At 39.7% G+C, this 11,643-nt stretch overlaps 1 protein-coding gene across 1 annotated transcript; it reads right to left on the bottom strand.

Annotated features, from left to right (window-relative positions):
• Positions 1-11: 11 nt before the first annotated feature.
• LOC129561710 (uncharacterized) lies at positions 12-11,383 on the bottom strand. Its single transcript, XM_088836119.1, has 4 exons — positions 11,287-11,383; positions 2,790-3,383; positions 2,591-2,666; positions 12-148 (listed from the first exon to the last, which is right to left on the bottom strand). Exons 1-4 carry the CDS (start codon positions 11,381-11,383, stop codon positions 67-69), a joined length of 849 nt encoding a protein of 282 aa, XP_088692245.1. The 3' UTR covers positions 12-66.
• Between the last annotated feature and the right edge of the window lie 260 nt (positions 11,384-11,643).

Genomic DNA, 11,643 nt, shown 5'->3' with positions numbered 1-11,643 from the left:
TTGGGGTGGGGGCCGAGGCGGGAGGGGAAAGTGGGTCCGGGTGGGGAGAGCAAGGTGAGGACTGCTTTATTCCTCTCTGGGGCGCATTTCCACAGACGGTGAATTCCCAGGCAGCGTCTTCCTTTGCATTATCCTCCAACTGTTACAACTAAAATAAAGAAAGTCATTCCAACGAGCTGCACGAGGAAAAAGATGAAAAAATAAACAGCCTCCCTCGCTACCCCACCGCAGACACAGAAAACTCCCACATTCCTCGTCAGGTCGTTTGCATAACAATCATCAAGACGTGACACCCCCCCCACCCCCGCCATTCCCATCCTTCCCCCACGCTCCCAACCCCGATCCCTCCCTCCCCAGAGCACACCACAGCTCCTCCCCCCTATTCTTATAACCCTCCTGAGAAAATGTATTAATAGCCAGGATACCCAGGGTAGAGGAAAGACGGGGGTGACAAATGCCGAGGGAAAAGGGCAATTGGAGTGCTAAAGACATGCAAATCAGGGGTGGGAGGGCGATACTACCTATAAGCAGAGGGCATTTAAACACTATGAAATGTGTGAACAAGTGCTGCCTGGGCATGCAAATGCTCTAAAGTAGAAAACAGCTATGGCCCTATGAGGAAAATGAACAGGAAATTAGCAAATGAAGTACTGAGAAAGTCTACAATACATCCGAGTATAAACTGTAAGCAAACACAATACAACTGAGAGCTAAGAGACTGCCCACATACAATCTGAACTAAAGAGGCAGGGAAAAAAGAACTACCAGCTGCCACAGTGTCCTTCTGTGTCTGCGGTCATTAGTTTGAATCCCAGCACAGCTGGCTCTGTTAGGGTCTTAATTCAATGGACCAAGGACAGGTCTCAATTGTACAAGCCATTTGGTGGTGGGGCTTGGAGGGGGTACGAGGGTGGTGTTCTACTTGTTTAAAAGAAAGAAAGAAAAGAAAGATTGACTAGATTTTAAAAAAATTTTAATAATGCAAATCGTGTCATAGGTTTTAAACCAAGTGCCTGTAGTCACTTTAAGAATATTCCCAGTAATTCCTAATGGAGATTCCAGCCTCTTCCCAAGACAAGAGGAAAGCATGGACTTTAAGGCTTTCTCCAGTCACTGATTTTTACATTGAGTAAAACTATGGGGACATCATTTAAGGTGTTCCATGAAGAAATAGTCATAAGATGATTTTTTTTCTTTAGCTCTGTTTAAGAGGAAAGTTTAAATATTAACTGGGTATTTGCATTCATCTCTTTGCTTACAGGGCATTATTATGCTTAGGCAGAGGTATTTTAGTTGTTTATTACAGGGGGAGAGGTGCATCAGAGCCTTTTAAGAAGTAAAGCAAAAATATAAAGTGTATATTAACCTAAAAAACCAGTTTCTTTGTTTCCAGATTTTTTTGGGGGGAGACAGATATCTTTTTGTGACATCTTCTGAAAGCCACATACTGGTCTAGAATGTGGAGTTCAGGGAATTTCAAATGGGGGCCCAGCAGTCTCAGTCTCAAATATTCTGCTCAAAATGGATATCAATTATAGCAATTATGCTTATAATTAGATTAATGAGCCATTTATGCCCAAACTCCAAGTGCAAAAACTTCAAGTCCTGATGAGAAGGCGCCCTATAAAAAAGAGAGGTTTATGTAAACAAATCCCTATTAGGCAAAGTAAATCAAGATAAGGAACCTCACCCCAGGCTGGATTAGAAGCTAGCAGGCATCTTTCAATCACAGCAAGTCCCTAATCACTCAGGAACCACCTCTGTGGTTTCGCATTAGGGAAAACTGCTCCCTTCAGAGGTCTGAAGGCAATACAAAGGGTGCCCCCAAAATGCTCCTGGCTAAATATTCTTGATGCTGGGAAGGCGATGGGGGAAGACACAGCAAGAATATGCATATAGCTTCAGTTTCTGCGAATCACATTGTAACTGCAAGACCATAATAACTGCTACTCAGTAAGAACTAGTTATGCCAACCATGCATTAGCTACCAGCGCATTGAGTGGAGGGAAAAATTTCAACATTTTAGTCTTTTGACCTTGTTCCAAATAAAGAAATAATTTAATGTCCCTTTTTCGGAGTATTAGAGTGGTGTCTCCAAACAGAAGCTTTCCTTATTACCATCACCTCCCCCTTCCTCCCTCAAGGTTTAATGCCACCAGAAACTGTAGAAAATGATTGTGCCCAGTATCCAGGTCATTATTGTTTAATCAATGCATCTCTGGAGCATGAAAAAGGTACCTAAACCACAGCTATTGTTTGGATTTTCTTTAAAAAACAAAATAAAACACACACAAATAACTACAGTCCTATTCCAAAGCTAAATTAGACATCATACTTCATGATCCTGTTTTGCCTTTAAACAATGTGACTGTACATGCCTAATATTGTATGTCTGGTCTACCAGAGACACAGAGATCAAAGGTCATATTTAACATTCAGGAGGAGGGGCGGGTGCAGATTAATTAATAAATTAATACAGCGACGCCTTTCATCGCTGGAGTCCAGTATTAATAATCTACTTTTACAATCCCAACGGACAGCAAACATTTAAGAGCAAAAAGCCAGAGAAAGAGAAAGAACAATCACTTACCAGTCTCTTTTTATTTGGGGAGCCTTAGAATTTGCAGACGCTGCCAGTCTGCCTTTAATTAGTTGCACATCACCCCCTAACACAAAGAAACACAAATCCAGATGTGTCTTGGCAGCTCCCAATTACAACTTTAATACTTGTAAACAAACTGTTGGGGAGGGGGGGATAAATAAATATGCGGATCAAAAAAAATATATACCTGTAAATGGCTTTTTTTTTTTCTTGTTGCAGAGAGAAGGAGGAGGAGATGGTGTTAGTGGTGGGGGTGGAAGGAGGAGGAGGTGGCGGGGGGGGGGGGAGGAAAGAGCCGAGTGTGAGTGTATGTGTGAGAGCGCGGGGCTGTTCTCGGTGGTCTCTCCTCTCCCAGCGCGTTGCTCTCCGTCCGTCTCCAGTCGCTGTGTGCGAGGGAGGGAGGGAGCCGGGGAGTCTCTGCTCTCTCCCCCTCTCTCTCTCGCTCCGCTCAGTCTCTCCCCGCTCCGTCTCCCCCCTTCGCTCTGTTTGTGTGTGTGCCTGCGCGCGGCCGCGGGGGAGGGGAGCGCGAGAGAAAGGCGAGGGAGGCGGCGGGGGCGGGGGCGGGGCGGGGGCGGGCGGCGCCGCGGTGCGGAGGACGCGCGGACGCGGGCACCTCCTGATGATTGGCTGCAAATTGCCCGGGGAGCGAGAGGCGCACGCGGGCCGGCGCGCCCCTTCACAAATCCTCTCCCCGCCGGCGGAGCCACGTTTCCCGGCTCGCCTGCTGCTCGCCCTTCCTCCTCGCGCCTGGCTCTCCGGCTCAGCCGCCCAGCGCAGAGGGCTGTTGATTATTTTCTTTTACTCTCGGAGATAATTGTTTGGAAGGGACGGAAAGAGGGCGTTTCCGCCACTCTCTCTCACTCTGCGTGTGTGTGGGGGGTGTGTGTGTGTATGTGCGGGTGTGTGTGTGTAAATAAACTTGTCTGGGTTTTCTGGTTGGGTAGAGAAAGCAGTACAAGAAACAGAAAAGGTCGTGTTTGTTTGAAAAATACTCTTATTTCACACTCTACCGCATGGCTTTTAAATAATACTACTGATGTACCCAAGAAGACTTTAAAAATCATGATCATTTAAATCTTTAAGGGAAACGGATCGGTGTTCTGGTTGTCCAGCTCTTCTAAATATTAGTATGCCAGAATGTTTAAAAAAAAAAAAAAATGAGTGAGCTTGACCGAGCTCAAAATCAATCTCTATTTCTCTCCTCATCCCCCCACGTTCTTTTACTGTTCATCTGACTGTTCCAATGATTAAATCTGATTTGTAACTTACCCTATTTTTAATTCCAAACTTTACTTAAACAAAAACTACTTTTATAGCTACATTAATCTATTTTATACTAGTATGACTTCTTGACACTTGGGAAAAATAGTTTAGTAATTGAAAGATAAATCTTTTTACCACAGGTCAAAAATAAAACTCACTCATAAATGCAGCTGTGAATTAACTTCTTCACTGCTGCCTTAAAGCACGTGAGATATTCCTGGCTACATGCTATCCCGCTATTGAAGTATGTTCATATTTATATGAAACATATAAAATATGAATCTTTTGGATAGTTTTAAAGAAAAAATGGTTAATAATAAGCTACAAAAGTAGGAAAGAAAAAAGTTCAGATTATTTAAATTGATCTTATAAAGTTCTCTGTTAAAATTGTACTCTAGAATACAATAATATAGTTTCAAAGAAAGAAGTATGATAATGAGCTGTTTCTTTTATAATAACAAAATGCTGAAAAGATATTTTAAAGCACTTTGTGTTTGCATTTTCAAGACTGACCTTGACCATATCAAGATTCTGCCAACTCTGGAAGACTGATTATTGATATGTTAGCAACTGTGGTGTATATAAATGAAGGTGCTGTACCAAGAGTGGACAACTATTGAAATAGGGGCAGCTTGTTTTCTGACTCAATAACAAGTATGCTTTGTAATTTGAAAAGATAGAATAAATTTGGCTATAAAATCAATCAAACCAGTGACTTGGTATTTATAGACAAAATAACTAGATGATTATTAGTAATTACTATTTAAGTTCATTGACATTTTTATATTTTATTGATGCTTTGTAAAAGCAGAGAATTTTGCATTTTATTTATTTATTTATTTATTAACTGAACATCATGGTAAGTATATCAGCAAAATGCAGGCATTTTTTAATGAGTGCCGATGCTGGGAGGGATTGGGGGCAGAAGGAGAAGGGGACGACAAAGGATGAGATGGCTGGATGGCATCACCTACTCGATGGACATGAGGTTGTGTGAATTCTGGGAGTTAGTGATGGACAGGGAGGCCTGGCATGCTGCAATTCATGGGGTCACAAAGAGTCGGACAGGACTGAGTGACTGAACTGAAATGAACTGAATACTTATTATACTGGAAAGATGATAGATTCTTGGACATGTTTTCAAAATATTTAAAATATCCATGTTTTGAAGTTTGTAAATAAACGATTTTTAAAATCAAAGATTCCATATATATGCATTAATATCCTATATTTGCATGTATATGGAATCTAGAAAAATGGTATTGATGAACCTATTTGCAGGGAAGGAATGGAGACAAGATACAAAGAATGGACTTTTGGACACAGTGGGAGAGTGGGACGAATGGAGAAAGTAGCATCAACATACATACAGTGTCACGTGTTTAAGATGGCCAGCTGGTGAGAAGTTGCTGTATGTTACACGGAGCTCAGTCTGGTGCTCTGTGATGACCTGGAGAGATGTGGGTGGGGAGGGAGGCTCCAGAGGCAGAGGATATATGTATAATGATGGCTGATTCCATTGTTTAATGGCAGAAACCAACACAGAATTATAAAAATCAAAAATAAAAAAAATCAAATAAAGATATCATGCTTTCTTATGCCAAACTTGCTTTCCTTTTCAGAATGCCTCAAGCTCTCTTTCAAAATGAAACTTTAAACAAATGAGAGAAAATAAGGTCTAAATTCCAAAGAATTTTACTTTCTAGATTATAATGGGAAAACTCATAACGTTTAGCCTTAATCATTAATAAAAGTGACTATTAATGACCCATCTGTGTCAGACACTATAGGGAGTAACTTGCAGACAGTTTACTTTGTCCTTGAAATAACCCTATGAGGTAGTTATTATTATTTCCAGTGGAAATAATAAGACTGTACATATCAGATAACTCAGGTCAAAAGGTTAGTATGTCCATGCAGTCACAAAGAGTTGGACACAACTTGGTGACTGAACAACAACAAGGCTGAAATTGGTACCTAATCCTGTATCTCCAAAGCTTTGTGCTTATAACCTCCGCTCTAGCCTCACTATTAACAATTAATTAACCAATAGCCCTCTCTGCATCCTAGAACCTTAGCTTTAATTATGATCACAAGCACCTCATTTATATGACATACGGAATATATTTTAAACAGTGCATCTCCTAGCTCTGATACAACATCCATTTCCTTCCTACTAGGGAATCGATAATGTGCATGTGTGTGCTCAGTCGCTTCAGTCAAGCCTGACTCCTTGCAACCCCATGGACTGTAGTCCACCAGGCTCCTCTTTCTGTGGGATTCTCCAGGCAAGACAACTGGAGTGGCTTGCCATGCTCTCCTTCAGGGGATCTTCCTGATCCAGGGATAAACCTGTGTTTCCTGTATTGCAGGCTGATCCTTTACTGCTGAGCCATCAGGGATGCATTGAGGGAATTGATGACATCCTTAGCCAAATGTCCACCTGCCATGTGGGATCTGGGTTTGATCCCTGGGTTGGAAAGATCCCCTGGAAGGGAAAGGCTACCCACCCCAGTATTCTGGCCTGGAGAATTCCATGGACTGTATAGTCCATGGGGTCTCAAAGAGTCAGACATGACTGAGTGACTTTAGCCAAATGTGATAAAGGACAACATTTCTCTTCTGGTCTAGGATTTCTTATAACCTTTATTTTTTATATACACTAGTTTTAGCACTTGCATATCTGCCATTTCTCACATTACTCCACATTCTTTGTTGTATTCTTCAGAATAATGTGTCAGAGTTTTTAGGTAAATTGTTGAGAACACAGTCCTCTATTAACTTTTCTTCGGAACTCACAGTTCTATAAAGTACTAAAATTTCATGTCCTTCTCTATGCAAAATGTCTGCTACAGCTTCCAGTTTCCTGGAAGTGGTTTGTACGTTTACTCCGCTTTGTATGTTTTGTGATCTGCAGTAGGAGTATGGGTGTTTCATTGATATCTTCATAGGAAAAAATTAACTTTCATATCACCTGAAAAAGTGTCCTATACTCTGCAGAAATTTTGTGCTGTGCTATGAAATATTTTTAAAGCATGGCTACTTTCATCATGGTCAATATTGTCATCATAATCCAGAATCTCTAAAAAGGTAATCTGTTGTAACAGACAGACTTCAAAATGTGTCAGTGCAAAAGCCATAGATGTATATTTGTTGTTTAAGTCACAATCCAGGGTGGGAATTGCAGATCAGGGGATGGCTCTCCTCTATGACTGATTCATGGATCTAGTTTCCTTCCATCACAGGACCTTGCCATCCCTGACGGACTACTAATCAACTACATCCAATGAACAGAAGGGCAAGAATGGGGCATGATCCCTTCTTAAACACTTCATCTTGAAGTAACCCACAGCACCATGGCTCACTGACAATTGTCAAGAACCAGTCACATGCTGCAGCTAGCTGCAAAGATGGGCAGGGCAGTCACTTCCTAGATGCAACCCTATTTCTGTGGAGTAGAAAAACAGTTTTGGTGGACAGCTGGCAGTTTCCCAGAAGAGTAACACTGGAAGGAGAATAACCCACCAGAGAGGTTAAGTTGGCCCACACAACCCTCAGTCGACCATGAGAGTTCTCCCTTGAGAGCATTTTTACTGATTAGCATCCTTAGAGATTACCACTAAAAGCAGTCTTAATGATTTTGGGGAAAGTTTGGCAACTATGAACAAACTATGTTTTCTTAAATACCTGTAGGACAGCCAAGCTATGGATAAAATAGTCAAACAAAAATTTACTAAAGAAACAGAAGTAACACAAGCAGAGGAAATACCATAAATCTAAAATAAACTGACTTAGAGATAAATCTTAGTCATTAGCAGCTTGTCTACTGGTATTTTCCAAACCAAGAGGTAAGCTTAATCCCTCCACCAATAATGTGTTCCTTGTTAGTCACTGTTCAGGTTAGGTAAAGTGTGTGGAACTCTCTCACTCATCTTAGAACCCAGCTTCCCAATCCCTGTTCATACAGTCTCTGAGGACTGCCTCTTTCCATAGTAATTAATACTGCAAATAATAATACAATAACCACCACGTTCACAGGAGGACTATGCCAATAAAATAATAGGGAATAATGTCTTTAATTCTTCTCTGACTATAGCTACCTTGGATTTTTATTGACCCGTCTTCTTTGCCAGAAATGGAGATCCTTGACATCAGTGATTGTGTCTGATGTCACAATCAGTTTTGTGTTCCTTCTCATATATCACCTGGCCCACAGAAGGTTCTAACATTCTGTGCCAAGCACATTGAAGAAAGTAGCATACAAAATATGTATGTTCTCCCATGATCTGTAGGATAAAAATGCAAAATTAATAAACTGGCATCCAAAACCCTTCTTTAATTTGTCCCATGGTTTGAATTTCATCTCATGTTACACATGGCAAGAACTATCTACTCTAGCAGATCCACTTCTCCCAGAAAATGTCCATCACCTTACCATTATCATCAGAACTCTTTGATAAAAAACCATAAACTAAGATGAAGTTATTATTATTTATATGTGACATTTTACTTATAATGAACTATTCTATGATAATGAAATAGTGCTTTTAAATCTCTTAATGAACTAAAATTTTCTGAGATTTTCTTGGTGACTCAACAAAGTGGAACTTGAAATTAATCCTTAAAATTAATATTCTGCACACTTGTTATTTTCTTTCATTTTTAATTAAATATCTATACATCATCATCATGGTGTTGACCTTCATATCTGTAGCTGGCACTCTTAACCTGCCAACCACAGGTCATGTGCTTTGAGCTGTTTTCCAGCAATAATAAATTTGTCTTAAGCCATCGACACTCTGTTGCCCTGTCCTCCTAATGACTAACAGGATGCATTTATGGAATGGCTGACCACTATTAGGGATAAAATCTGTGACTGTTGAGGATAATGAAAATAATGGGTTCACAGGGTTATACACATTACCTTGGCCTCATTAGCAGCATATTCTAATCAACTCCGCTAATCAGGACACACATTCACTTATTTTTACATACAATTTGGACAGTCTGTACCAAACACTAACTTGGGCGTTAATTTTTAGAATTGTTCTGTGCAAAACTTAATTTGGTCTAGGCCATTTCTTTTTTTTTCATGTCACTCCTTCTCATTATATAAATTCTCATTTCTATAAAATTATTGGGCTTCCCTGGTGGCTCAACTGGTAAAGAATCTGCCCGCAATGTGGGAAACCTGGGTTCAATCCCTGGGTTCGGAAGATCCCCTGGAGAAAGGAACAGCTACCCACTCCAGGATTCTGGCCTGGAGAATTCCATGGACTATATAGACCATGGGGTTGATACTGCATGGCGGGATAATAGGAGTTGTCCCTAAATGCAAAAACCCACACAGATGACATAACAATAGGCTAAAAATTAAAATCTCCAGAAGAACATTTCTTCCATAAGGCTCCTTAATTTGGCTTGATCTTTGTAATATATGAGCTTCCTTGTATTTTACCATAAATATTTGGTATGTTTTATCCATTGGAATATTAGAAAACCCAAGCAATAACATTCCAGATTTTTTTTCAAAGGAAATAGTGATTCAATTTTGGTTTAAAAAAGACAAAAAACAAGTCACAGTGCGTAGCTTCCAGACACTCAAAGATATAAACACAAATTTGCAATTTGAGCCCTAACTTCCTTCTTGGGGGTTCTCTCTTTCCTCTGCCTGGCAGTATCAAGGCACCCTTCACTGACCTTTCTCCTGGGAAAATTTGTCTTAGGCGTGGAGCCATCTGTATGCTTTCTTAAAATTTATTAGTATTTCTTAAAGTAGATAAGAGATTATTATTTCCAATAATTTAGGAACCTGATGAAATTGGCAGTTATGAGTTGACCAAAAAACACTTCCTATAGCCCCGTCAACGAGCGCTGCCACAGTGGCCTTGTTTCCCAGAGAGCAGTCCAGAATGCGGCAGCGGCATTCCATGTGCTTTCAGCCATTCTCTCTGCACACAAGTGTGATCTGACAGAACACTGGAAAGCCAGTGACAGAATCTCCTCTCTCAGTCCCTCTCTTACTCTCAGTAAAAATCTCAAACCCAGTAACTCAGGTAATCACTGTTCTGAGCTCAAAGAACTCAGAATTCATATGCAGAAACTAGGCATCTTATAAACAGGCTTCTGAATCTTCAGATTAACAGATAGGACTTTCCCAGTTATTCAAAACAAACAAAAAACTCGAAGAATTTTAATAATGAAGTTCATTCTAAAATTGACTTTTTTGAGACATAAAATGAGGCTTATAAAATCATACTTTTTTAGCTCTGTCAAACAAGTTGGAAATTAAATTTATTGTAAACTATTCTCTATTAAATAATGTTAATGGAAGTTTTTTGATTTGCCATTTTAAATAAAATGTGATTTTTATTTTTTTCTCCTGAACTTGAGATATTTAACTTCCAGTGTAACCGGAATGACCCTATTTGCAAAATCACAAGTTTCTGACATTGCTCTCAAGATTTCAAATCTAAACCAATTTTTTTATGCTTGGTTTTTAAAAATGTAGGTTTCCATTGTTTGGTTTATCTTCAATTAACTATTCTCAACATAAGGGATTATTATCTTTCTCTGTTGGGAGGAAAAATTCAGGATAATATCCCTGAGTTATTAATGTTCAATCCAGGAAGGTTTGTTGTTTTGTATTGTTTTTTATTTTCCCCAGTGCTGACCTTTGTTATGCTGTAGTTATAGCAACAAGAAGAGTTCCTTCTGTCTGTCTGTTGTATTCTCTTTCCAAACTAATGACAGTCTTTTCTAAACTAAAGATAACTTTACATGAATTGATGTCTTGATTTATTGATGCATTTAGCTAAACCAGCAATTTAAATGGAAATATTTTAAACAAATGCAATTAATTGGAATTTGCAAATTATAAATGTTTAGAACTATGAATTGTTCACTCATCTAGACTTTTTTTTTCATATTGTCCTTAAGCTTCCCTGATCAACTTGCAGGTTTAACTTCTCAGTGATCAAGTTTATTTATCCTATCATTATATCTTCTTAACCCAAACAGGGAGAAAGAGAGAGAGAGATTGAAAGAGAGAGCTAGAAAAGTCCTTTCCAGGAAAGTAATACATTATAAGAATATGCAGGTTGTCTGCCAAACTGGGCCACACAATCTCACTATGACCTTGGGCATTCTAAGTCTCATTTTACTGATCTGGAATATCAGTTTAATTATAGTAATTATGTATCTCAAGGGTTTGTGAGGTTTAATTAATGTTAGCAACGTGTTGGAGCTATTTAGTAGGACAGTACTATAAAAAGCAAACTACCTGAAAATCACAACTCCCCCCTCCCCATATAGTACTTAATTTTATATACTCCTTTCTTCTTCAGAGTTAATATCACATGTATTACCTTTTCCCCTGCCCTTCATATCTATATCTATGACCTCTGCTACCTGAATCTTACCTTGGATGACAAATAGCCTCTGTCCCACATCACTCACTTGCACCATCACCTCCAAGAGCTCACACATTCCCAAGTCCAACAGGATCAGGATAACCATGGAATCTGAGTAAGCAGCTGTGCTGATGCACTTAAATCAGAGTCACAAGCATCTAGTCCATAATTCCAATTTGGGCCTCACACACCTTTTGCTTGGGTCCATTGTGTTAAATAAACTGAATTAGACTTCCAGCCTCTTTCAAAACTTGGGAGGTCTGAAAACACTGTGTCTACTTTCCCTCCTGTAAACAGTAGCTGGAGCTATGATTAGAAATGGGGTCTCTAGTCTGCCCATTCTCTGCACTCCTTATTATCTAACGC

The sequence above is a fragment of the Moschus berezovskii genome, chromosome 5 (genome assembly GCF_049115385.1).
Source record: "Moschus berezovskii isolate FMDL1 chromosome 5, NW_MosBer_1.0, whole genome shotgun sequence".
In the NCBI taxonomy this organism is placed as follows: Eukaryota; Metazoa; Chordata; class Mammalia; order Artiodactyla; family Moschidae; genus Moschus; species Moschus berezovskii.
The sequence above is the reverse complement of the archived record's forward strand: the minus strand, read 5'-3'. Positions and strand labels throughout refer to the sequence as shown.

Excerpts from the sequence above, each read along its gene's own strand:
- LOC129561710 (XM_088836119.1), bottom strand. The coding sequence starts at position 11,383 with ATGGTTATCCTGATCCTGTTGGACTTGGGAATGTGTGAGCTCTTGGAG. Across the intron at positions 3,384-11,286 it reads GAGGCTATTTGTCATCCAAG|CCCTCTGCGCTGGGCGGCTG; the intron begins GTAAGATTCAGG and ends AATAATCAACAG. Across the intron at positions 2,667-2,789 it reads AAAAAAAAAGCCATTTACAG|GGGGTGATGTGCAACTAATT; the intron begins GTATATATTTTT and ends TCTTTGTGTTAG.